The sequence below is a fragment of the Fukomys damarensis genome, unplaced genomic scaffold (genome assembly GCF_012274545.1).
Source record: "Fukomys damarensis isolate Sample0158 unplaced genomic scaffold, DMR_v1.0_HiC HiC_scaffold_18, whole genome shotgun sequence".
Classification (NCBI taxonomy): Eukaryota; Metazoa; Chordata; class Mammalia; order Rodentia; family Bathyergidae; genus Fukomys; species Fukomys damarensis.
The window spans coordinates 53,374,516-53,401,103 of NW_022900930.1; the positions used below are offsets into that span (position 1 = coordinate 53,374,516).

The window sequence follows — 26,588 nt, forward strand, 5'->3', positions numbered from 1 at the left end:
AAAAAAAAAAAAAAAAAAAAAAAAAAAAAAAAAAAAAAAAAAAAGCAAATATAGTATATACATAGTGTATAGTGTCTATAGCATAGTACATAGTATATAGAATGGAATATAACACAAAAACACCCCCATCTGGCTAGATTGGTGTTATTTCTTTCCTGGGCAGATATTTGGAGAGGTATCTGCCCAGCACCTGTTGCCTACTAAGTGATGAATAAATGTTTGCTGAATGAGTAGTTGCTCTGTGCAACCCAACACGATGTTGTGCTGCGATGCAAAGTCTTAATTTATGTTGCAGTTACCGTTAAGTCTTTCAATCTTAGCTCATCTGCTTCTGGATGAGTAGATGTTTCTCATCTCACAGAGCAACCAGGGAACAGCCGACAGGCCTCTGTTAGAAAGGATGAACCCAGACTCCCAAGGAGGGAGGAGGTGTGATTGATTAGCTATGCCTGCCAGAGGCACCTACGTGGAGCACCAGCCCATGTGCTGAGTGTTAGGTTTTCCAAAAAGTCCCAGCTGAACTAAGTATGAGCACATTTTCCCAGCGTGGTAAGACAGGAAGCTTCTTAAACCTGCCCGTATACTGACTTCTAAATGGTATGCAAATGTGGTAGCCTCTTTTTTTCCATATCTTTAAGAGAATTGTATCTTTGTTCTTGAGGCTGGCTTTGAGGAAGGAGCAACTAGGTATGAAGAAGTTTGTCCGGTCATTTCCCTCTCCCAGGCAGGCTCACGATGCTTCCTTGTCCTGAAAACCCAGCACGGCCACATTCCTTAACTGTCTGCATGTTTTCCCCCATGGTGAGGAGTTAAGGAAAAAATATAAGTATTATTCTGGTAAATAAGCCCAATTTAAAAGAGCAAGTGGGAAGGCAAGATTGAATTCACCACCTTACAGCAAGTCCGGCAGCATCAGAGCGGCCCCTGGTCTGCTGGCCGAGGGCGCACACACAGACGCCTCAGCCACACGCAGTGTAGACTGCGGCACTGTCACCGCCCCCCCCCACTGCCTGGCGTGACACTGAGATGCCCTGGAGAGCCATGCAAAGCACAGTCCGAGCCGGTGAGCAGAGCTGCTGTTGGGTTTGGACCTTTTCACAGCATGGCGACTTAGCTCGTTCCCGTTCCGGGTGTGCTCTGCTCTCCTGTGGGTTCTCCTGGGTGTATGGCATGGACCCAACTCTCTCAGTGTTTTTAAAGCCTGCCGATGTGCAAGGGGGATGCTGCCCAGAGGCCAGGTCACATGGGTACAATTCCCTTGTAGCACGAAATCAGGTTTGATCCTAAAGTATAAAGCATTTGTGTTTCTAATGCTTTACTCGTGTTTTGATTGGTTCGGAAGCAATGCACTGCTGGAAGGATACTGTGAACATACAACATTTTACATCTGCACTGTTCAGTAACCAAACCCAGGAGTCCTGGTCAGTACACATAAAGCCCTCCCTATGCACTGCCCTAGGGCTGTGTCATGATCAAGCACATGCTCCTGGTTTCTGTGTGCCCAGGCCGTCACAGGCTGACCCTGCATGCTGTTTCCCACAGCCGTGTCCTGTGGGAATCCCGGCACACCCACCCATGGCCGCATCGTCAGCAGCGACGGCGTCCTTTTCTCCAGCTCTGTGGTCTACGCGTGCTGGGATGGCTACAAGACCTCTGGGCTCACCACGCGGCACTGCACAGCCAACGGGACCTGGACCGGCACTGCTCCAGACTGCACAAGTCGGTACCGGGTGCAGGCCTTAGTACCCCATGAGATCCGTGCAACTGAGGAAAAGTGGGATTCTGGAAAGGGAGGAAAGCGGGATACATTCTGTGCCTCTGTTCCCTCAGGACTTTTTGTTTGTCTCCTGCAGTACTGGGGGTTGAACTCAGGGCTGACACACTGAGCTATATCGCTGACACCTTTCTTAGATTTTATTTTGGGAAAAGGTCTTGTTAAGTTGCTAAGTTGTCCAGGCTGGGGTCAAATTTGAGCCCCTCCTGCCACAGGCTCCCCAGTGCTAGGATTACAGGTATGCAGCATCATACCAGGCTCCCCAGTGGCCAGAATAGCATTCTCTATAAATTAATAGATGAGTCTACTTTAAATAGCCACTGAAGGTTGGATATTATAAAGCTGGAGAAAAAAGTAACAGGATTTTCTGTGTTTGTAGATCATTTATTGTGCAAAGAAAAAAGATGTTTAGCTCAGTGATGACAGCTGTGTATCTGTCCTTGACCAGCAAACTGAGCTTTGACAGCAAGACTAAAATCTTGAACAGCCAAGGGGTGACAGCCAGGGTCTACACAGCCAACCTCCAGTAAGATGGTACTGGGGGCTTCCTAGAGCTCAGCCTCCCAGCAGCCAGGGTTCGGCCAGGTCACCAGTGAGGGCCAGGTCTCCCAATTCACAGCTGGTCCTGGGAGCAGACAGGTAGAATGGCTGAACAGTGCCCGCAGCCACTCATGTCATGGTAACTGCACGGCTCTGGTCTTTTTGCTGCCCACTAGTTATCAGCTGTGGAAACCCAGGCACACTGCCCAACGGCGTACAGTTTGGGACTGATTTCACCTTCAACAAGACTGTGAGCTACCAGTGCAACCCTGGCTACCTGATGGAACCTGCCACGGCCTCCACCATCCACTGTACCAAAGACAGCACGTGGAACCAGAGCAAGCCTGTCTGCAAAGGTCACCGGTGGCCCTGCTTGTTTTAACCCAACTTACAAGTGCCAAAGTCTTTGCAGAGCTGGGTTTGATGTCATTTTGCAATCACTCAAGCAGCTCTTCCTGGATCTGGGGATTCTAGGGACTCCTAAGGACCCATTTTCAAACACAAAATCGCTCTTATTTTCCTAATATATTAATGTCAGTTTTTCAGGTGGCAAAACTAGCTTCCTGAAAAGAGTAGCCAACTGCTCAGAGCTCCAGAGCAGTGGTAAAGAAGCAGCACTTGGGTGGCCTGACTCCGTCCTCTGGCAGGGTGTTGGAAGCCAGAGCCAGGGCCTCTTGGTGACAGGGTAGCAGCAGGTGGCACCGCAGATGTGGTGAACAGAACATGAAGCTGCAGAGGCCGGACAGGCCCGCAGGCACCGGCGATGGCACAGCACTCGTGGCGAGTGTCAGCAGCGGGGGACCCTGGGGGCTGGATGCCAGGGAAGGTGTCTTCCCGCCAGAACCCCTTAGTAGTTCTTTCATTACAAAAATTCTATGTGGATGTGATCCGTGAAGCAGGAAAACCAAACGGAAGTGTGGGTGGCGGGAGTGTGGCAGCCGGGTGCACGGTGCGGTGCTCACTGCTGTTCTCTGCCCACAGCTGTCCTGTGCAGCCAGCCCCCGCCCGTGCCCCACGGGAAGGTGGAGGGCACCGACTTCCGCTGGGGCTCCAGCATCAGTTACAGCTGTGTGGACGGCTACCAGCTGTCCCACTCCGCCATCCTCTCCTGTGAAGGGCACGGGGTGTGGAAAGGAGAGGCCCCCCAGTGCCTGCGTAAGTCCCGGGCAGCCCGTCCCACGATGACACATGAGCCATCACCGTCCAGGTCGCCAGGCCTGAGCACAGCGGTGTGGAATCACACCAAGTACAAGTGGGGCGTGATCCAAATCACAGCGAGGGCCTTCGCTTGTAAAAATTATTAGAGTCAAAGATGCGCTGCCACCGATCCACAGAATCCTCCCCTCACTTTGGACACACTCATCCCGTCGTGCTGGCCGCGTGCTGGCGTCCTCTTGCCTGTGCGGCTTTGGTTGTGCTACCACGTCCTGCATCATTCGAAACATTTCCCTTTCATGGTCACTCTGACTCCGGGTCAGAGCAGAAGTCACACGGGGCTGACGTGACGAGCACGGTAGAGGGACACAAGCAATGTTTATGACCCTGCCTCTCCGTTCAGCGTGGGCTGGCAGCCACTTCACCGTATTCTCAGCACACCTTGTAAACACACTCACAAAGGAGGGCCCCAGAACTGCATCAGAAAGTGGCGAGAAAGAAGGATTAACTGTGCTTGAGGTAAAGGGGAGGCTTTTGAGAGGACTGATGGCAATGTGTCCTCTACGCTTGGCGTCTTTCGTATTTAAACACACACTGGATATAGGAATCTGACTGGAGTATGCATCCCCCAGGGGCTGCGGCTTTCCTCTTGGTCGCTCGTGTTTAGTAGTTAACTCTGAGGACGTCATAGCACTAGTTGATGAGTCCAGCCCGTTGAGCTGTGCAGAGATGCTCCTTGCTGAGCTCTTTCTGTCCATCCCCACAGCTGTGTTCTGCGGAGACCCTGGGATCCCGGCCGAGGGACACATCAGTGGGAAGAGCTTCACATTCAAGTCTGAGGTCTTCTTCCAGTGCAAGGTGCCCTTCATACTGGTGGGGTCATCAAGGAGAACTTGCCAGGCGGATGGCACCTGGAGTGGCATTCAGCCCACCTGCATAGGTAATGTTGGTGTCTTAGTTGATTTCTAGTTGCTGGGACAAAATACCTGACCACCAGGAGAGGTTTATCTTGGGTCACAATTTGTAGAGGTTTCAGTTCATAGTTGGCTGGCATCAAGACAGGGCAGAGGAGCTCATGGCGTGGCAGAGGAGAAATGGCTCATGGCAGGGCAGTCAGGAAACAGAGAGATCAAGGCAGGAGGAGGGAGACAGACCCTGCAGGCCATGCCCCCAGTGACCTCCTCCCACCATCACACCCAGATGTAAACTCGTGAGTACACTAGACCACTGAGGAGTATCACGCCCTGTGATCCAGTCACCTCCCAGAGCCCCACCTGTGAGTACGTGAGGCACTGGGGGACATCTAGATATGACAGGGTCCAGGATACTCTGATAAGAACCTTTTACTACTCAGTAGGACCATTTGGGGTGACACAGCCAGTGTTTGGGGCAAGGTGCTACTCTGAGGTGGTGCTGGCCAGGTGAGCAGACAGGCAGTGTCCTACATCTGCACACCGGTTGGAGCTGAGTCCCAAGTCCTGGCACAGCTGGTCCACAGATGCAGGTGGCACCACCCTAAAAACACCATCACAGAGGTGGGCTGGGGTTCTCTTGCTGTGGACACATCTTGCTGCCTTGGCATCCCCAGCTTTACTGAGCTGTTCTCTGCAAATTTATGGTAAAAACAATGGTCCATGGTCTTGGTTATTTTCCAAGAAATTAAATGATATCTACTTAAAATACAGTATTAGAAATAATTTCAATGAAGCCTTTTTTAAAATCTAGAAATGTTTGCTGTCACTTGATTAAAACTACTGCTCCATGGTAGATATCTCAGTATTGCAAATATTTTCCTCCAATAGATTGGTTGTTCTAGAAAATAAATTTTAAGTAATCACATTTTGTTTTTCTATGCACAGCTAGGAGTAGCAGTAATGCAGTCCAGCCAGTGCTCATTGGCTTATGTTCTTTGGGTTTGGGAAATGTCCCTGTGGTAGACCATATGCATCCATTGGAGTCATTAAATATTCCTCTCATTTTGAAATCTTGAGGGTGGAAGATTTAGCTCAGTGGTTCTGCTCCTGTCTCACAAGCGCATGGTCCCCTGGAACCAAAAAAAAACAGTGAAATCTTGAGAAAAAATTTATCCAGGAAATAGGGAATAATGTCATGGATGAAACTGTGATCACCATTAATTAAAATTTTATAAGCCAGAAAATCACAGTAGGTGTTTATTGATCACACTATAACCAAATAGTTATTGGTAGAGGGATTTTAAAGAACAATTTATTCTTATATTGATAAGTCTATGCAAATCTACTTACAGCCCAGTGAACAAAGCATTAATTGCTGAAGATGTCTGCAGAGATGAAAATAGTAATTTACTTTAACTTGTAGCATTTATGAAAAATCTTGCTTATTTGTCAAAATATTTAAATGTTACAATGTTTTGATTGTGAATTTCAGATCCTGCACATAACACCTGCCCCGATCCTGGGACCCCACACTTTGGAATACAGAATAGCTCTAGAGGATATGAGGTACTTTCCTTCTCTTTATTAGAAATGTAAAACAGAGCAGCTGCTTAAGCATGTGTGTAGATTTTCATAGGTAGTGTCTTCTTCATATTAGATTTGCCTAAAGTCAATCAGTGAAGATTTCTGCATGTGGTTTTAACTGTCAAACTGGATAGTCATGTGTATCTTGACTACTGCAGTCCCAACAGCTACCTTAATTTCTACTTGGAAACATGTGTGCTTGGGGACTTTTCATCGGTTGAACTCAAAGGGCAATTCTCAAATTGGAATTACCTGTTACTGAATAGCTACACTTAAGACTCCACTTAAAGACTGATATAGTGGGCAAATAATATAAAATTTAAATTCTATAGAGGTTAATGAGAGAGGGGGTGTATTTCAGTCCTTCATGCCAAGCTTTCTTGATCTGTGTTCTGCCTGTGACCTATTATGGCAGAGCCATGAATTCCTGGCATGTAAATATCACTTTGGAGCACCTGACTTGTAAAAAATATGTATGAAAACTACTTAATATTGGACAAATGCTTAAAAACAAAAGGTAATGTTCTAACCATCTCTAATAGTCAAGCAACGTTGGGCTCTCTGACAATGACTTTGAAACCAAAGTTGAGTATGCACACTCCTTGCAATGTATAGGTCCCATACTTTAGGACCAAAGCCTTCTTCCCTCAGCCACTTCCTGCCATCTCTCAGAAGCACTAGCGTTTTCCTCTCTCACCTGCCCAGGTGCACTTTGCTACTTCCCAACACCTCTGCTATGTTCCCATATAGGAAGTTCTTACGGGGAGTGATTTGTTGAATCTGGCCCATTTTATATTATACCTCAGATATGGCCTTAAGTTTCAGGAGAATGCTTTATGGGAGATAAATATTCAATGGCAAATATCTAGGGATATGGACAAATCTCCCTGTGGATCTGTTCTCACAGACACACTCCGAAGCTGAGAACTGATCACCATACCTTCCAGGTGCTGTACTCCTGCGTGTGCACAGCTCAGTTACTGAGTTTGTCTTAGGAACAATTCCTGCATCTTCTGCAAGCTGCTGTTGGGGTGTGAAGTCCCTCACCCTCTTCATGACAAAATAAAGTTATGCCATCAGGAAAGGCAGCCCAACAGGAGGATTTGCAGATAAAGTAAAGGGCACAGACTCTATCCCAGGCGGCTCCCCAGCAGGCTTTCTTTCCTCCATTACAAGTCAGTTTTGAAGGAGCCTTTGCTCCCCGTAGCAGTGAACATGTCAGTTGCAATGAGGAAGCCTCATCAGTGAGGAACACCCAGTCCTGACATGTTAGCAGGCTGAGGGCCTGGTTCCCACCGTCCTCCAGCTGTGTCCCTGAGCCCACAAGCTCCAGGTTGCTGCCTTGCCCTGGGAGAGGACGTCTGGCTCTGGCACTTGGCCAGGAAGGACACTGTGGTCTCCCCACACTAAGAGGAAGGGGCTCTCCCTGCCTCCCTGTGCCCGTGCTCCCAGGGTTAGTGGGTACTGTCCCTGGGGGGCAGGTAGAGGCCCACTCTTACTCACCTCTGAGAGTCAATCAGTTATTGACCGGAAGCTGAGATGCATTTGAATGATTTTCCCTATAAATCTCTACTTCGTGGAGGGTAGGGAGCAGCCCCTTCATTGTCATGATTCAGTGCCAACCGTTCCCCATGCTGTGCAATAGTTCTCCCCAAATCCCAGGGAAGCTGGAGGGGGCTGCAAGAAGGTACCCGCAGAGGAGGCCAGGAGCTGCCATGGATTCTCAGAGCAGGGACAGTGGTGACACCTAGTCTTAGATTCTCACTGGGTCTCCAGGCAAGCTGTGGGGCACTATGGTGGGGTCCCACAGAGCACCCGGATGTAAGGCTGACTTTGCTGCAGTTTCTGTCCACCTCGCCTGGTCCCCTGCTCTGGGTGGGAAGGGTAACGGGTGAGCTTGGTGCCCTCAGCACTGACCGACCGCAGCTCATCACAGGGCACAGGGAGACTCCTCTAAGGTGCTCTGCTAGGTTAGGGGCTTAGGCAAAGAGGACAGGCAACTGCAGCTCACCATGGTGACAGTGGCAGCTGGTGCTGGGTAGCGTGTAGCATTCCTTCTTGGAAGACTGTGAGGGGTGCACAGAGAATCGGGGTGCAAACAAAGCCCGAGAGGGAAAGGGGGAGCTCAGGAAGATCCATCAGAGCGGACACCTCAGATGTTCCAAGCGCAGCACAGAGTTCACAGATGGGAAGCAGCCGGAAGAATGAGTCCGGATAGTCGGCTAGACAGCCAGCGGCGGGAAGGTCCTCTGGGGGCAGCCGAGTTACCTTCTAAGAAATCGCCCGTTGCTTAAAATGCAAATAGCAGCGAAAAAGAAAAAGAAATGGATAGTAAAAAGAAAATTCTAAAAGCACAGAGAAAAGCAACTGCATGGTGTAAGATCCGATGCTCTAACGTGACTGGAATGTGTACACAGATTCACTCGGGGGCCAGAGGGCGCCGTGAGAGCCCCGGTGAGCTTGCACCCCAGCCCTGATGCCCTGTGGGTGTCTCTACAGGTGGGGAGTACCGTCTTCTTCAGGTGCAGGAAAGGCTACCATGTCCAGGGCTCCACCACGCGGACCTGCCTCGCCAACCTCACCTGGAGCGGCACGCAAACCGAGTGCTCTCGTAAGTGCCACCCAGGCACCCGGACCTGGGGGAGGAGGTCCGTCCTCAGGGGCAGCGGGGGTTGTTTTGCTTTGGCTTGGTTTTTGAATCTCAAACTGAGTATTTTCTGAAGCGTGGTTCCTAGAGCAGCAGCCTCGGCAAGGCCGGAGCTTGGAAATGCTGGTGCTTGGCGCCCGGACGCTGGGCTCCTTGCTACTTTGAGCAGGAGAGATGGCCCAGGGCAGGGCCGGCCCAGCTGTTCTCCTTGTGTGCTTCCCAGGTCCGGTGATAAGTCAGAGCGGGAGAACGAATGTTTAAAGTGCTATTTTTGCTATAGATTCGAAGTGTGTAAGGACTGATCGTTTGAATAATTAAATATAAATTTTACTTTGTGTTTCAATCATAGAAGAAAAGTTTTTCTTGAATGGTTAGTAAATCAGTAATTCATTTCACTTGCCATTCATTTAGTGAAATATTGTGCCTCTACTACATTAAGCATGAAATGATTAGTGGGTAGATAAAAATTATTTTAATAGAAAATTAGGATTTTGTGTATTTATCAGTATCATCAGTTGTGTAGTATTCAAGGTTGTCATTTCTACATCACTTACTGCACATATATATGTTATATAGAGCTCCCTAGAAACTCATTATATTGCAAATTTTGAAAGTAGGTAAAATACTAACAATACATAAAGCAATTGCATGCACCATTTTAAAATTATCAACTTGTTTTATAGTAATCTGCCAAGTCCTTTATTTCAGATATATATAATATAGAACTTTATAAAGAGTGAAATTGAGATATAAACTAAATATTACAATGGCCTTTATTCCTAAATTACATCTTTAGAGATTCTCCATTATTTAACTTGCACACACATGACAGTTTTTACCACTCACCTAATGGAACTCTGGCTTTACCCACTGCCACCTGACGGAAGTCAAGGTCAGCTGGAAAGGGTTTGTCTGGATGTTAGCTGATAAGACCGAACACTGGAGTGCACTTAACAGACTGTCTGTCTGGATTGTTTATCAAGCAGTCCGGTTAAGCTAAGATCTAATGTTGAATCTCTGTATATCATCCTATGTGTTCCATGTGTGTATGAAATCCCTAACTTCAGGACCATTGCTGGATTTTTCCTTATGTTTATTCCTTGGGCTCAGCTCACACACTAACATGGGAATGAACGAGTTTTCAGCCTTCTGTAATGAGATAAATGCTGTTTTTTGCAGCTCATTCATGCAGGCAACCAGAAACTCCGGCACATGCAGATGTGCGAGCCATCGATCTGCCTGCGTTTGGCTACACCCTGGTGTACACGTGCCACCCCGGCTTCTTCCTTGCAGGCGGATCTGAACACAGGACATGTAAAGCAGACATGAAGTGGACAGGGAAGTCCCCTGTGTGTAAAAGTAAGTCACTGGCCCGGGTGTGGAAGCACACCCTTCCAGGGCACAGGCCAGTGTCTCCTGCCCCCAGGGTAGCAGCCAGGTGTGAGACTCGTGAGTAACGTGGGGGTGGGGGCATCCCCACACTGCCTGGACACACTCCTTGTGTGCAAGCCATGCCTGTCTACGTGTGCACACAGTTCGGTGTCTGATTTGTGGGGCAGAGCTGAGTGGCTGTTGGACTGTGCTACCCACATTTTAAGCCAAAGAGGAAAAACCATTTGGTTGAAGAAAAGCATTCTGAGTTAAATCAAAATAATATAAAGTATATTTCCAAAAATGTATTACTTAAAAATGAAAATGGATACATGAATATCACCAAGCATCTGAGGGTATGTAAATTAAACTCCCTGTGTTATTTTTAAGACCACAGCTGCTGGTGGTGGAACATGAGTTCCTATGTTCTTGATGCTGATTCTCTTTTTTAAATCACTAGACTAGCATGGAAATGATGTGGTAACTACTCAACAATTCATGTGCTTACAAATAAGAGCAATAAGCGGAGGTCAGGTTGCACGGTAGAAATCTCTCAGGTTCTTCCCAAGCAGAGACGACCCACAGGGCTTGAATCCCAGAGAGCAGAACGGTAGAAGGAGAGGACTTCGGCGATTTCAGCTCCGGGTTCCCAGAGCCGACTTAGTCACAGTTCTCAATTTAGGCAGTTTTTACATACGTGCTTCTCCCATGCTTCCCTGTTGAATGTAGAGTAATATAAGCCGTGAAACATAATCCTCTGCAGAGGTGTGATGTACATCTGTGGAGTTCAGGGATTATACCCGAAATCTGACCTGCAGACCATATCAAGCACTGAGCAAACACAGATACTGTGCAGTGTCAGCCTTGACAGGAGAGGGAAAAGCCAGGGGGGCCGTGAAAGCTTCTGCCCGTGGGCGACGCCAGTAGTGTGAGGCAGTGGGTCCTGTCAGCGCATCAGGGACTACCCACGCCACCCTCATTTTCAAGGCTCTCTGTTGTAGCACCTTCTGTGGACACACGCGGCAAGGGAGCACCCGGGGCTCTCCACGGAGCGGCTCCCCACAGACACAGAGGAGATGCTGCTGCCGATACAAGGGTCTAGGTGGATATGTATCCCATATTCAGATTATAAAACCCATAAATATTCATATTATAAAAATCTGGAGGAAGGAAAACTGCTTCAACTTGACCTTTTTTCAACCTTATTTTAAACAATGTTTTTGAAAATGATAATTTGTCTTTTTACTTGTAGGTAAAGGAGTCAGAGAAGTTAATGAAACAGTTACTAAAACTCCAGGTTTGTATACCAGAACAGTTATAGATTTCAATTAAATGAAGCGGCTTGTTCTCTGCTATCCTCTGCACAATGAAATAACGTTTAGTCTTTGGATTTCTGAATCCATTCGTCCATGGCAAAGTTAGTATTTCTGTTCCAGACCTCGGTTTCTTGCACCTCCATGGAATTCTAGTGGGAGGGTATCACCCTGGGGCTGATCGGTCACTGTTCGCCATACAGCACCCTGGGCACTGGGGCAGAAAGGGACAGGAGTGGCCCTCGTGGCCCACGTGGTACGACGGAGAGCCTTCTAAATAGGGTTGCAGCCCCCCTCCCTCACACACACGGGGAGCCGGCCAGGCCGTGGTGGGGCCTGCAGGCATTTGAGCAGTTCTGTTGCAATGCTGCCACTTGGTTTTGAATGTCCCTGGGTCAGGCGTCCTTCTACAGTGCTGGCATTGACCCTCGAGTCATTGAGGACCTTGCTAAGGGCATCGCAGGCTGGAGCCTGCTCCTAGGCAGAATCTCCTTACTAGAAATCATTGGCATAGCCGATCCCTCTATGAGTTGGATACTATTTAAGTAACAGAGTGTATCCCTCAATTATATTAATTTAAGCCATCTTTCTTTATTTAAACCAGAAATAATAAATTTTATAAACAAAAGAGGTTACGTGACTATCATTTTTCTTATTTGGGTTTGAACCCAAGATTCTTAGACATAAAGCTCTATTTTAGCATCAATAGGGAAAAAATATTTGCAATGCTATTAATTCAGAATGCTGTGTTACACATTTAATTCTTAGATGGGGCAAAATATACCAACACAATTAGAGAAATCTCTCCAGTATATACAATGAAGAAAAAAATTATTTTTATATTTATGAACTATTTTATTTAAATATTACTCAAAAATAACAAATCATTACTCTACCAAGGCAACACTTTCTTCAGTGGAAGAAAACATAATATGTTTGTTTTTTATGTTGCTGTGTTTCTTTTTCTGTTTTTTATTTGCTGCTTTCCTGTTTAAAGTATTGCACATCTGCATACACTCCTTGTAGACCCCCACTGCTGTTGTCAGTGCATCTTTGCTGCCTCCCTGAAGGAAGTGTTCATCAGATCTGGTTCTTTATCAGGGTGCTGTGTTCTACATAGCTCAACTGCACGCTGCTACCCTACACTGGCACTGCCAACAACCACTCAGATGCCCAGGACCCGAAAGGAAGCCCCACTGCTGACTGGCGATCACATTCCAAGCCCGTGATGCTTCCATCTTCCCAGCGAGGCGGGCCGGTTACCACTGTGCAAAGGAGTGTGATTCAGCGAGCACACACTTCAGATCTTGGGCTGAGTGTGTGTTCTCACTGGGCAGAGCAGCAAGAAGCGGCTTTAATTGTGGCCTGTAAATGAGAGCATTTTAGGTGGGGTCCCAGTTACACTGAGGGCCTCTCTGTGGCTGCCGCTGCTGCCATGTGTCTGATGTCAGTGAGTGAGTGAGGGCTTTACGTGTCAGTTACTTGTGAGACAGTGTGGGTTTATCAGTTTTTGATGTACTTAATTTTATTACTTTTGCTATCTTTGTCAGCCAGTTGGGGCCTTTCAAAGGCATGGGAAGCCACTGACTCTGCTCTTCCTGGACCGCAGTGGGTGGGCTGGGTGTTTAGGCATAGCCAGTGAGAAAAAGGGGGATGGTGGTACCCTTCAGACAGACAGGGACGTGTGGCCCGGGAAGCTGGGCCTGAGACTCCATCATCGCCAGTTTCACCGGATTCCCTAAAAACACATTTTTAGGGTGAAACAGATCTTCATTTTTACCTAGCAACTCAAAGTGCCCTGATCAATCCAACTTACAGAGGATTTAAATAAATGGTTTACATGCCTCAGAAAGCAGGAGGAAGCAGAACTTCAGCAGAACCATTGACTTAGATCTGTACATCATGCTGTGCACCTTAAATTAATATTGTGAAAATGTTCACATTTTGTTCACAATTATTAGCAGAGACATGAAAATAAGTTTAATACCATCCGTAAGTTGGTGAGCGCAAGAGAAGATACCTCAGTAATCTGCACATACTCCTGCCCCAGGTGCACTCTATATTTGGAGCAGACTTTGTGCCTTTCCCATCTGAACTGAAGGGGCTGGACCAAGGGCAGTTACGGTGGGCGGCGCACATGCCCGGGACAGCGCCGGGATAGCTCAGACGAGGGTGGCTTGGGCAAGGGCCAGGTGAGAGGCTGACAAAGCGCCCAGGCAAAGCACAGCCTGTGCTCCTAAGCTGGACCTGAGCCCATGGGGGCAAGCGCTCCAGACCGATGACCCGCCTGGCCCTCATGAGCACCCTGCACTACTGCGGTGCAGACCTGGCCATCAGGAGCTGTCACGCGGGTCCAGGGGTCTAACACATTTCCCACTGAGCACGATAACCACCAGCCTATGCTGGCAGAAGTCCGCCCCATGGCCCGGCCCTGGCAGATCTGGCACAGTGGGGACACCGCCCTCTGCAGCGCACTCCCAGAAGCACAGCTGTCCCCGTGGGTTGTCACCCCGCCTGCTCCTCCTGAGAGCCACACGCGAGGAGGGGACGGTGCACCAGGTCACCACGTGGTCCTCACTGAGGGCTGACGGCTGTGCTCACTGCGGTTGAAGCTGTCCGCATTCCACACTGTTGGCCCTAATGCCGGCCTGCCCCTCCTTCCACAGTTCCCTCCGATGTATTTTTCGTCCATTCGGTGTGGAAAGGATACTATGAATATTTAGGCAAGAGACAGCCTGCGACTCTGACTGTGGATGGGTTCAACGCGACCAGCAGCAAGGTGAACGCGACCTTCAGGACAGCCCCGCAGGTGCAGCTGGACCTGACAGGTGCGTGCCCTGCCCTCCCGCCCAGGTCCCTCGCTCCCACTTGGGGAACACAGTGCAGCTTAGCGCTGCTGACAGCTGGGGGGCTGCCTGTGCCTCCTGGCGCTGACAGCCAGCCCAGAGGAGCGAGGGACTTTCCTCCAGATCCTGTGCGTGCCCTGAACGAAGGCCAGACACTCCGTCCCCAAACTGTTCCTGGGGCCTCTTGCCTGACCCATGCCTTCCTTGTGAATCGGCGACGTGAGAGCATGAGAAACACAAGCTCGGGTCCGCATGGCAGACCCCTTCGGTCCTGCAGAAACCCGTGACGTGAGTCACCTTACTGCGCCTCGGAACGACTTTTTATAACGAGGAACCGAAGGGCTGTCAGGCAGGTCAAGAAAATCACATACGTTTCCAAAGCTTTTAGAAATGCAACACAAACTGCGTGATTTGTGAGGAAAGATTTGAGCTCAGTGGTGAGAGTCTTGAGCCCCCGCTAGTGAGTGGGAAACATTTTCAACTTCACGGCTCTTGAGAGCTTTTTCAAATCACCACACTTTAGCACTTCCCTGACTCCTAGAGGCCCAGAATTCCCCGAATGCTCCACAAGACACCGTCCTGGGCCTATGTGGTGAGAAGCCCGCTGTCACCCCTGTGCCACTGAGGGTTGGTGGTGGTGGCTTTGTCCGTGTGGCAGGTCAGGAGGCAGCACACCTCCCTGAGTCCTCACATGGAACAGCCGTGCCCACGGGTGCCGAGCTGGATCTAAGATCTAGCCGTGGATCAGGATGAGCTGGGGAACTTTTTCAATTGTTTAAATTCCTTAGTTTCACCTGAGTGAATTGGATACTTCTTCTCATGGGGGACCTGAATTCTTCTTTCCCTAGAGGAAATGCTCCCTGGGTCACTGTCGGGATCCCGCAGGCACCTGGAGAAGCATGTGAAGGGAGAGGGGTGCGCAGGCCTCGGGGCTGTGCCTCGGTGAGGAGGGAGGGAGTGGCGCTCCTCAGCACAGCCACACTGCCTCCTGGGTCCACCGTCGAAGGCCAGTTAAGTTCCCTCTGCCTGGGCTGTGGAACCCGGGTGCGGTTGCATAGGTCAGAATGGTGTGCAGACTGGGAGCTGCACGGCGGGCACAGCACCAGCCCTGGGAGCCGGGAGCCCTGGAGCTCCTCCTGGCCCAGGCAGCGGGCTCCCCTCCCCCGTGGCCATGGGAACCTCCTGGTCCTCTCCTCTGCTGTGCTTTTATTGCCTGCTTTCCCTGTGCAGCGCTATTTCTATGGCTTCCCGGGAAGGGCACCGGCAGGTGTGACCATGGGCCACTCTGCCTCCAGGGCTCCTTGCTTGCTGGCCTCTGCTCTGCTGGTGCCACGGTGCAGGTCTGCTCTATAAGTAGTTCTGTTTTGAGTTTCGGTATCGATCTGCTTTTCCTACATACTCCTGTCCTCAGAAGCAGACGACAGCCAGATGTGAAGTATAGGCTCTGTTCAGTGGCAGAATTGAATAAACGTAAGGGCTCCTCTGATCCCTCCTGTGGGTGAGCCCCACACCCACTCAGGACAGACACATGCAAGGACAGGGACAAGAAGGGAGCTCAGATGTTCAGCAGGGAAAGTCACACGATTAAACCTTCTGAGTTCTGAACCATAAACAGGTGCGGAGGCAGAGACTCACCGCTGTGGTCTTTCCGCAGGGGTCTACAAGAAGGAAGAGGCTCACTTACTGCTGAAAGCCTTTCAGATGAAAGGCCAGGTGGACATCTTTGTGAGCAAGTTTGAGAATGACAACTGGGGCCTGGATGGTTACGTAAGTCTCCGCAGCAGCTCAGGACAAGCAGGGCTTCGCTCTCTCTGTGGTCGGGGCGGGGCCACTCGGAGGTTCCAGGCAGAGAGGCGCACCTGCCCCTTGGGACCCCACGACCCCAACAACACATCAGCCCCACTTTCACAGTGGCAGAGAACAATCTCTGATGTGAGATAAATCAGCGAGGGCAGGGCTGTTTCTAGTCTGTCCCAGCAGGAAAAGTGTGCTGCAGCCACGGGAAACGGGCTGGTGGCTCTGCGGAAGCCATTCCTGTGGCCGCAGGAGGGAGGACTCCCCCAGTGTCTGCAGTTACGTTACCCGTGTCCAGCTCCCACCTGACGGGGCTGCCCAGCCTCATGAAGGGCACAGGGACACAAGGAATTCGTGGATCGGGTAGGATCTTCTGGAGGCAGGCAGCTGCCGTATGGCACACAGCAAAATGTGCTGCCACGCTGTGGGCGTTTGCGTAAATTCCCTGAGGGCCGCCTCTGTACTGATCATCCAGAGGAGTTTGCAGCCATGCAACGTGGAATCCGTGCTGTTAAATCTAGCCACGAGGGTTACCCTGAGATGAAAGAGGAGTTTGCAACTTCTCCCTCTCACACCTTCTCCCCTCTTCCTGTGCGCCAGGTGTCCTCAGGGCTCGAGAGGGGAGGATTCACTTTTCAAGGAGACATCCATGGGAAAGACTTTGGGAAATTCAAGCTAGAAAGGCAAGGTGAGCTGCATTCATGACCTCTTTTCTAGATTTTATCATTTGTTTTTCATACCGGGTATTGAACACTCTTGACCTTTCTAAAGTGAATATCAATTTGGCCTTCAAATGATCGCGCTGGGGAGACACGGGAAGGATGCGACCCCAGAAGAAATGAGCATGGTGACCGGAAGGACGGACGGGTTCTAGAAGGGAGGGAAAAACAGAAGAAAATAGACAAAAAGCTGGAAACAGTGCAGTGCACGTTAAATACAGAATTAGCGTCCACATTACTATATCAAGAAATATTTTAAAATAGGGGTGAAAAACAAAGGTGGTGTTAAATTTAAAACTTAATAAATTCTTTTCTCAGGAAACTTGAGTTGTTAAAAGTTAAAAAAAAAAAGTAATTGAAAGTGACGAGTAAACCTACAAAGAGATCTTCAAAGTGCACACACTCACGTCAGATAACAAACTTATAGGAGTGGCAGAGTTTTACAGAGCGCTTTTGTGTTGCTAGAACAGACCGAGGACTGTGATTTGGTGGTGGTACCGCAGACCCATACGACTCTGCATTCCTCTTCTGTTCAAGAACCTTCTCTTAAAATTTTAATCAGGGAAATGGAAAATTGTCCTTTGCAGTATTCAGGCAAGTTTGTATCAAGACTCTCAAGTACTTTGAAGTAATTGGCTCATCTGTCATAAACGAATTGAGTCAGTGAAATACATTAACTAATCCAATGAAAAACATTAAATAGGAAACAAAAGATTCAGGTCGTTTGGTTCTGCGATTGAGAACTTCATGTAGAGTGGGAAGCTCTCCACGGTCGGCCTGGGAAGAAGTGTCCTCTGGACAGAGACCTGCCTTCCTTCTTTGTATCTTTCTCCATCCCCGCCGTCCTATTTTTATCTTCAGGATAGAGAAGGAAACGGTCAGCAGATGTCCTTCCCCTCTGTGCTGGGCATGATAAGGATGATCCCTTTGGGGGGCAAGGGCTTTCGCGTGCACATCTTTTAACCCTTAACAACCAGTGCTGCACTTTCCAAATGGCCAAGAATACTGTAACACAGCCTGCATTACGAACATCTTTGTAACCACAACCCCTGTGAATTCCTTTACACTTCATCCTCCGGATGCTGTCAACATGCCAGCTGTATGAGCAAGACTGCCACACTGACCTTGGTCCCAGGGCCCTGCAGAAGCTCAGGAAGTAGACCCTGTGCAGCGCTGGTGAGCTCCTGTGCGAGACTCCTTGGCACAATTGTTCACCAACCCGTACATCAGCATACTTTAAACAAACGGAGCACCTGGACCCAGAAAGGAAATAAATCATAAATGCTCAGCCTTCATCGGTCCAAATTTGGTGCCATTAAGTAGAAGGCCTTTAAGTTATTCCAGCAGTGGCTGAGCCAGTAGTGTAAGCTACATTGTGTTAGAATAATGGAACAGAGTGCACGCAGTTAGGCCAACACTGACTGCAGGGAAGGTTCCCTTCCCACTGATCGAAGTCCCACAGTGCTTTGCTCCCCTTTCTCCCTCTAGTGCGTGCTCTGGTGACTTCAGGACACTGTGTGGCTGTGGAGGTTTATTCAGGCAGTGAAATGACCAGAAGTATCACTCTGGGATGCCAAAAAACTTTGCGTTACCCAATTTCTTTCTAACCTAACAAAATAGCAGCTTATGTTAATAAGTAATCTTTGTTGTCCAGTGACCACCAGTTAACTGTCAAGAAAAACAGTTTGCTTCACAAAATCATTTGAATCCCAAGAAAATCTCAAATCCAGCTAATTAGGAAAATATTTAAGTAATGCTTTAGGAGCCATGATCCATTCAGTGGTGATGGCTAAAACCTATTCTTTGGATAAAAGTACAGCACCTCTTAATTGTCTTCAGTCAGTAAATAAATAAATAAAATAAATTGTCTTCGATCAGTAAATAATTGTCAGTAAATAAATAAATAGAAAGAGTAGGTTATCATTAAATGAACACTGAAATCCTGTTCATTTGAAAGACAAGTTTAATGGAAAACTTAGGTAAGAAACTCAACATAAATTGTTTTCCTCATTAAAATTGAATGATTCCTCCTTCACAAAATAACAGAAAATCTGTAAAAATCATGAATCTGATAATTTACTTGCATCCAAACTGAATGAAGGACTCCTGATTCCACACTCTGAGACAGATAAGCAGTGGCGAGGCAGAGGCTCTGAACCGATCCTGCTCTGAAGATGCACCAATGGCCCATGCGCCCTTTAGCACTGGGGAGAGTGCTTGTCTCTACAGGCCCCATGCACAGGCTCTCAGAGAACAGGGTCAGAAAGTGGAATAGCCATGGCCAAGGATGGTGAGGAAACAGAAGTCAGACTGCCAGTGAGTGTGAGGTTATGTGGCTGTTATTGTGGAAAGCAGTCTGGCAGTCCACAAAACCGTGGATCCTAATTTCCATAGACCTGGCTATTCCACACGTGCATGTCCAGCCAGAGGACCACAACTGTGTTTGCACAAATGCTTGTACACAAATGTTCCTGGTAGCATTGCATTAATAGCCCAGATTCAGAAACACTAATTCCATCAACTAATGGATACAGAAAACATGGTAGATCTCTACAAGGAGTTATTCAGAGTTAAAAAGGAACAGAACACAGATGCACATTACACTGTGAGTGCCCTTTGCCAACATGGGGCTAAGGACCAGCAGCAGCCACCTATGGCACAACTCCTTTATACGCCATATCAGAACAGGCAGACTTAGGGGAATGTTGACTTGCAATGATCTGGGGCTTGAGATCAGATGAGGACTGACTGCTGGGGATTCTGGGGCTCTTTGGGGTCTAAATCAGATCCTGGTGATGGTCACACATCTGTAGATATCCTGAAGAGCCCTCAGATTTGCGCAGCGATGTGTATGAATTGTCTGGTGTGTGCATTTCTTCTGACAAGATTTGGCCTTTTAAAAATTGAGAAACTCAGCCTATCCCATGGGCAAACATGCTGGGCCTCACTCTCTGGAGGCTGTGCAGTGTACGAGCAGGAGACTTCCTGTATGGTACTGATGATGGTGAGGATAAGCACTGGTACTGGGAGGCATAGGAGTGGGTAAAAAGGTGTGCACCATGGCCCAGGTGCCTCTGCAAAGCTCTTGGGGGATGAGGCCAGGACATGCATGGGGCACTGGTGCACAGAGATTAGGACAGAAATAGCCGCACTCAAAGGTCACATTCTGCCAGGCAGAGACAGAATGTCACTGCAGTGTGATAGAAAAGACAGGAAGTGGCTGAAACATGTGGCGACAGTGGACTGGCCTATGGTCTTTGATCTGTCCACCAGTAAAATACTATATACCTTAGAAAAGCAAATCTCTTTCATATGTGCCCATGGAAGGACCTCAGAATTATGTGGTTACACTTGAAAGGCTGCATAAGAAGTTATTGTATGGCATTTTGGAGTTTTAGAAATATGTATAAGAAAGAAAAGGTAAGTAATCAGATATAGTACATTGTTGAAAGGATATTTAAAGCAATCTGTTACCCATAAAAGGGAAGACTGGCATCCAGGGAAGGGAAGCTTCATTTGCTCCTGGACTACCCCTAAATTATTCAAACAAGGTCAAATTGGAATTGGCTGGGAGCCTCAGATGTAGATTCTCTTGTGGCTGGGGTCTGGATGTCACCCAATGCCTCATTTGGTCAGAGGTGGCCAAATCTGGAAGGTGCGATGCTGGGATTGAGCGTGTGATCACTAAACCACTGCATGTGAGTGACTGGCTCAGCACCACCCTAATCTGAGGAGTCTGAGGGATAAAAGCGGGCAGAAAGCTGTGTGCAGTGGGGCTCTCTTGTAGCCTCTGCTGCCTTGTGTGTGCCATGTTGTTCCTCCTCTTTCAATTTGACTTTTTGTAAATTCTGGAAATATACTTTTGAAACCTAGACCAGCTTGTCCATAAATCTGCTACATGCAGACAGCTTCAGCCATCATTCATCCTACTGGGATTTCTCCATGCAGCTAGGAACACACACTTCAAAACCCTCCTTCACCCACAGGCTCAGCAACCAGCCTCCTTCTTTGGTTAAAAAAATGCTCCTGTACACGTTTGTTCCTGTGAATTTCCAGTGCCCTCCTGCGCCTCTGGGACTCGTAGGTGTCTCTGCAGATACAGGCTGTCTGCTTAAGGACCAGCCCTCTGCAGTGTCTGCCTCCCCTCCTCCTGAGCAGAAAGTGTACCTTAGTGTCCTCAGTGTCCACTGTGAGAGCATGTCTTTCCAGGATTTCCAAATGACCTGGTGACTTTTGCGATAGACCCAAAATACAATCTGATAACATTTACATACAAACGTGCAGAGGATGCATACCAGTTATGTGGAGAGCTGGGATCTGTGCCTAACTACAGTGAGTGATAATTTGCAAAGTCTGGCATTAGGGCAGGAAGAAAGAACCAATAGTACTGGCCTCTGTATATGGGCAAAGATAGGCTGCTTTCTATTAGATTATTTTGCAAATAACAATATCAGTAACTAAAAACAAGAGTCAAAATGTTTAGTGACCCATGTTTCGTGTTTCAGGCATTTGAAATTTGAGAATCTTCCATAGGATTGTTGAGTGTTAACAAAGAAGAATCAGAGGGGTTTTTTGTTTGTTTGTTTGTTTGTTTGTTTGTTTAATCTTGGTCATTAAAATGGATATGAAAGTCTTCAGAAAGGAGTTCTGTGGATAGGAGCTTCCTGCTTCTCGTAGCATTTGCTTATGAAACATAATTTACTTCTGCAATTATCATGTTTAAGCAGAGGACAATACCTGCAAAATAAATAACCTCCTTCTCTTCCAGATCCCTCAAACCCTGATCAAGACCCTTCGAATCATTACCATGGCACCAGCAGCGGCTCCGTGGCAGCAGCCATCCTGGTTCCCTTCTTTGCTCTTATCTTATCAGGATTTGCATTTTACCTCTACAAACACAGGTACTGCACAGCCCCTTATTCTGGGTGCTCTGGGGTGGCCTCGGTGGCTCCCACTCACACGCACCTGTCTCAGTACTGCTTTGTGACAGTCACTGTGGAGTTAGGAATGTGCTGCAGGTCTTAGCGGCTGAGTGGCCTTTGTGTTTGTTCACCTGTCTGTCTGTCTGCCTGTCAGCAGGGCACATCCGGGCAAGTGGCCCAGAGGGAATCACTGTGAGTTGAGGTGGAGCTGTGGGATGGCTGAGTCCCATCCCCACACATCCAGAGGAGGGCAGCATGCTTGGGGCTGCTTTTAACTCATGCTCTGATTTATGCTTTGTACTGACTCATCAATCAACAGATAAAAATTGAAATTTTAATGTGCACTAAATAATATTATATGTCCCATCCCTTGGAAAACTGTTCTGAATATTTATTTATAAATATTTATTTACAACCAAAAAATAATTGGGCAGAAGCAACCTTTATGGAATAGATGTTTCCTTTGAAGTTATAACTGGGACACAAAAAATGACCGCAGAGGAATTAGAGTCCCTGGAGGGCTGCTGCTGCACAGATAAGTCATCTCTTGGAGGAATTTTCCACTTTGCTCAGAAGTACAATTTTGAACAATTGCACTCCTACAAATCCTGCCAAACTGTCAACGATCCCTGGAATAATTTTCAAGTATCTTAAATGGGCCAAGCGCTTCTATAATGTACATATTTCCACTTAATCCTGGTTAAAAACATAAAGCCAGTGTGGAAACAATACTTTTAGTATTACAGCTTCTTTAAATATATGCTCTCTTATACTTTTAAAATACATGAAGCAGCATTAACGATCCTCCAGACCCACACTGCATTAGCTGCCTGTGTGCCTGTCTCCTTCTGCCTGTGGGATGTGGGGTTGGTATTTAGACCTGTGATCCACGAGCAAGCTGAGGTGGCAGTCACAGAATGAAGGAGCCAAAGCCCGGGTGTGGTTCAGGGGCGGAGTTCCCCACAGCATGCCTGAAGCCCCGTCCCTCCCTGGCACCCAAGAAACAAATAGACATCAGCAATAAGAAGATGCATCTGCATTATGAACACCTTTTATCTTACGGGATGATATCCTGTATACACAGGGCTAGGAGACCTCCCCTCTCCCTTCTGCCCCAGCTGGTGGGAGGTCACTAATGCACAGCCTCCGGTCACCGGCTCGTCCAGTCTGGTGCTGCTCCCAGAAGTGCTTCTCTTACAGGGACGCAAACTAAAGGCCTTATCATGTGTCGGGCCAGGTAACACAGCCTGGCTACTAGACAGCGGGGGTCTGTAAACCCCACTGTTCGTTTGCCTGCACCCCAGGAAGGGCCTAATCGGTCACAGCACCTTCTCACCTCCTGGTCTCTCTGGCCTGCTGGGTCTTCAGCATCCTCCCAGGCCTGGACCCTGAGTGGTGGATTCTTCACCCATCCATGAGTGCGGCCTCTATGGCTCTGATGTGCAAACGTTCACACAGCTCTCAGGGCCTCTTGTCTTTTGAGATGAAAACACCGCACAACTCCAGGTGTTCCTGTGTATGTTAAACACAACTCTGGCCCTGTCTTATTTTAAGCCTGTAGAGAGAGCTCAGGTGCTTTCAACACACACCTCAGGCACAGTGCTTATACCTGGCCTGGAAGCTCCTGCTGGGCCCCTGTGAAAGGTGACTTCCTGAGCAGCCCTGGGAGAGGCCTGGGTCATAGTCCACCTGCAGGAGAGGGCACTGGGGCTCGGGGCATCAATGTTATGGTGAGGGCCCCTCAGTCCCAGTGCCACTGCCTCCCAGGGCTGCTAGTCAAGAATGCCACTCTCCCGGCCTACAGGGGCCCCAGAGGCCACAGCAGCCACAGGTCTGCAGGGCCATGAGCTCCCTGCTGCCTACCACATGGCACATTGGGGTCTGGGGAGGGAGAGAAGAGCCCAGGCTGCCCTCCTGGCCCCATCCAGGAGAGCGCCCCTCCCTCACACCCACAAAAGGGCACTGCCCTTGGAGGGCAGCACATAATTCTTCCCAGAACCCACCCGGCTCAGCCTGAGCCCTGAGCCTGGCTCTGCCTCCCCAGGTCTGGCTGCCTCTGGCCCCATGGCCCCTGACAGCCTGAGGACAAGCATTCAGGGGCACCCACATCTCCTGTGTCTTTTTCTGAGGAACAGATTACACTTTGAGGAAATGCACTAGTGTATCACTCAAGCAAAAGTTTCTTCACATCAGTATTAAGAGATACATGTGCCAGTGTCGTTGTTGACATTACAGTTCTATTTCCAAAGCCTGCCTTATTTTCTTACATAATTTCTTCCTCTGTGATAAAGAAATCAGCCAGAGTAGATGCAATGAGATCTTTTCTATCTAAAATCCTCTAATGTTCAAATCTTGGATTACATGCTAGAGGCTTCTTTTAATCGGAAAATGTAAATATTGGTTTCTTTTCAAGAATGTTCACTTCTAATTCACAGAAAAGACATCCTACCATGCAAGGTAACAACACATTGGGTGCCAGGCCTGGACACTGACAGTTCAACCTGGGAGAGCAGGCAGCCAGAAACAAGGCCAGCATGCTTCTTGTCTCTTTTGCAGAGAGAGGAAAAGCCCTGTGGCTTCCTCTGTAACTTGTCCACCACAGACAGGTGTCCATTCCCAAATCTACCTGACCATGTCCTTGGCAAAGTTCCTGATTTCTCAGGAGAATCATGGGAAGCATAGATGATTCTTTGATTTTGGGAGTTGCTTTCATTTCTAAGCCCTGTTGATAACCCTCACCACAGCTTAGACAGCCTTGGCCAGGCACTGTGGGCAGTGTCCTGCCTCTGCCCTGACGGTGGCGGCTTAGGTTCCCACTCGCCCAAGCTGTGAATCAGGTTTCTGTGGTTGCAGTCCATGCTAACTGTGTCCCTCTCCTCCCTCTAGAACAAGACCAAAAGTTCAATACAATGGCTATGCGGGACATGAAAGCAGCAACGGGCAGGCCTCCTTTGAAAACCCCATGTACGACACGAACTTAAAGCCCACAGAGGCCAAGGCCGTGCGCTTTGACACGACTCTGAACACAGTGTGCACGGTGGTATAGCCCCGGGTGCCAGCCTGACTCATAGCCATACCTCTGAAGGACAAGCAGCAACTCCTCTGGTGCCACAGACCACACTTCCTTCTACTCTTGCTTTGCTGCAGCGCCTCGTCCAGTCCATCGTCTTCTGGGGTCCGCGTGGCGGGAACCCCACCCACCCCTCGTGGCACAGTCTCCTGAGGCCCAGACTGCAGACGTGGATTTCTCACAAGCCGCTGAGACCCAGGCCCGCTCCGGGGAGAAATCCGAGTCCCGTGACCCACGAGCTCCGCCCCAGACTCCAGATCTCGGCGCGCTGGGTGCCTTTCCATGCAACCTCGGGCGCGCGGAGGTGTCCTGCAGGTACAGCGACAACACAGCAGCACCGCAAGCCAAGTCTTAACTTTCCTTTGAGTCCCCATGGACACAGATGCCCTAGAAGGTAAAGAAGGTTTTCTTGAGGAAGATGCCTTCCTAACAGATGCACACACCTGCGAATGCTCCACTCTGTCCTTCCCGACACCCAGCGAGCTTTGAGGACCTCCCGGCTCCGAACGTCCACCGCAAGGGACATTCGCCAGTCTCCCGCCAGCTGTCCTACTGCAGAATTTTTGATGCACAATTTTTTGCACTAGGGTGTTATGAACGATGGAGTAACATTCTGATAAAATGAACTATTCACACAGGGTTTATACACACTATATGTTGTATATAAGCATCCTTCATAGAGTCAGCTACATACCCCATCAGTCCGGCTGGAGTGTACAGAACATCCCCAGACACACCCGGCACAGATTTCAAAGGAAAAGCAGTAATGAGGAAATTTATTTTATTATTGCTTCTACTAGCTACTTGTATTTTTAAATTCACTGGAGATGTCCAACAAGAAAAACAGAGGCCTTTTATTTTCCGTGTTTTCTTCCTTTAGGGTCCTCGTAGCCCAGGCATTGTCTCTGGTGTACAACTTCACTCCATGTGGTTGGTCATGTTTCCATTTGCAATGTACAGATGTGAATAGTAATTTATTTTAGGTAGCTCACGAGCCTGTGAGCTTTAGCTCACAGCCAAGTCTTCTCTTTCATGTCGTTATCTTCTTTTTCTGTGGCATCACCCCGATACTGCATTGGAAGACAGGAAACCACAATCCCTCTGCATCTCAGTGGCAGCTGTGCAGGACCAGTGTCCCTCTGGAGGAAAGGGAGGATCACTCCCGCTGTCCTCACACCGTCGTCTACTTTATACTTTTGTTTCACGCTTTAGACTTACAGACGGGAAGACCATTTCCGTGATTCAACGAGCTTACAGTTCTTTATAGGTAGATTATGAAGTGTGGAATAAATAAATAGGTCATGCTTCCCAAGCAGATAAAATTTTAAACACATGGATGGATAGTCGTGACCGTGAGAATGTTCTGTAACAAATTTAAAGTGAAGATCATGTTTATTTTTATTTATAATTGTTTGATAAAGGTATTTTTGAATAAATATGCTTATTTTGTTATTTGATGCTGAGGTACATATTCCACACCGTGAGGGTTCCCCCTGCACTTCCCAGGCCTGTTCCCAGCAGATTCCCACTCCTAGATCAGGACAGGGTAGGTGGCTTGCGAGTGCAGGTGCTCACTGGTGACCAGGAGCCAGGAGCCACTTGGGGCCAGCCTGTCCTGGGAGTCGACGCTCTGTTGTGAGCGTCCTGTAGTCCGAGGCCCCGGCTCCTCTGCTGCATACCAGCTGCCAGGGCTCCTGCCCTCTCCTGGTGACACCGGTGCCTGAGTCCACAGTGCTGGGCTGAAGTTGCACACTCTTGGCAAGCGTGCCCCGGGAACCCTTCCCTGGCCTTGCCGGGTCCATGGGTGAGGTCAGTGGGAGCCACGTCCCTAACACACAATAAGTCAAATGGGCGGCAGCGGACCAAGTGAGGGGCCATGGTGTGCGAGGGGGAGCAGTGTCATACGTACCGGGTGTGTATATATACATATATAGATATA

The 26,588-nt window shown here is 48.6% G+C and overlaps 1 protein-coding gene across 1 annotated transcript in view; it reads left to right on the plus strand.

The window, feature by feature from the left end:
• Csmd1 (CUB and Sushi multiple domains 1) overlaps window positions 1-25,271 on the plus strand; it is a 1,140,625-nt gene extending 1,115,354 nt beyond the window's left edge. Inside the window, exons 58-70 of the mRNA XM_010620376.3 lie at window positions 1,543-1,719; window positions 2,491-2,670; window positions 3,296-3,469; window positions 4,236-4,409; window positions 5,876-5,949; window positions 8,467-8,578; window positions 9,794-9,973; window positions 11,238-11,282; window positions 13,965-14,126; window positions 15,799-15,911; window positions 16,539-16,626; window positions 21,426-21,558; window positions 24,466-25,271. Of these exons, the coding sequence (XP_010618678.1) occupies window positions 1,543-1,719; window positions 2,491-2,670; window positions 3,296-3,469; window positions 4,236-4,409; window positions 5,876-5,949; window positions 8,467-8,578; window positions 9,794-9,973; window positions 11,238-11,282; window positions 13,965-14,126; window positions 15,799-15,911; window positions 16,539-16,626; window positions 21,426-21,558; window positions 24,466-24,625 (1,772 nt within the window). The 3' untranslated portion in view covers window positions 24,626-25,271. The remainder of the gene's footprint in view (window positions 1-1,542; window positions 1,720-2,490; window positions 2,671-3,295; window positions 3,470-4,235; window positions 4,410-5,875; window positions 5,950-8,466; window positions 8,579-9,793; window positions 9,974-11,237; window positions 11,283-13,964; window positions 14,127-15,798; window positions 15,912-16,538; window positions 16,627-21,425; window positions 21,559-24,465) is intronic.
• Window positions 25,272-26,588: the final 1,317 nt, after the last annotated feature.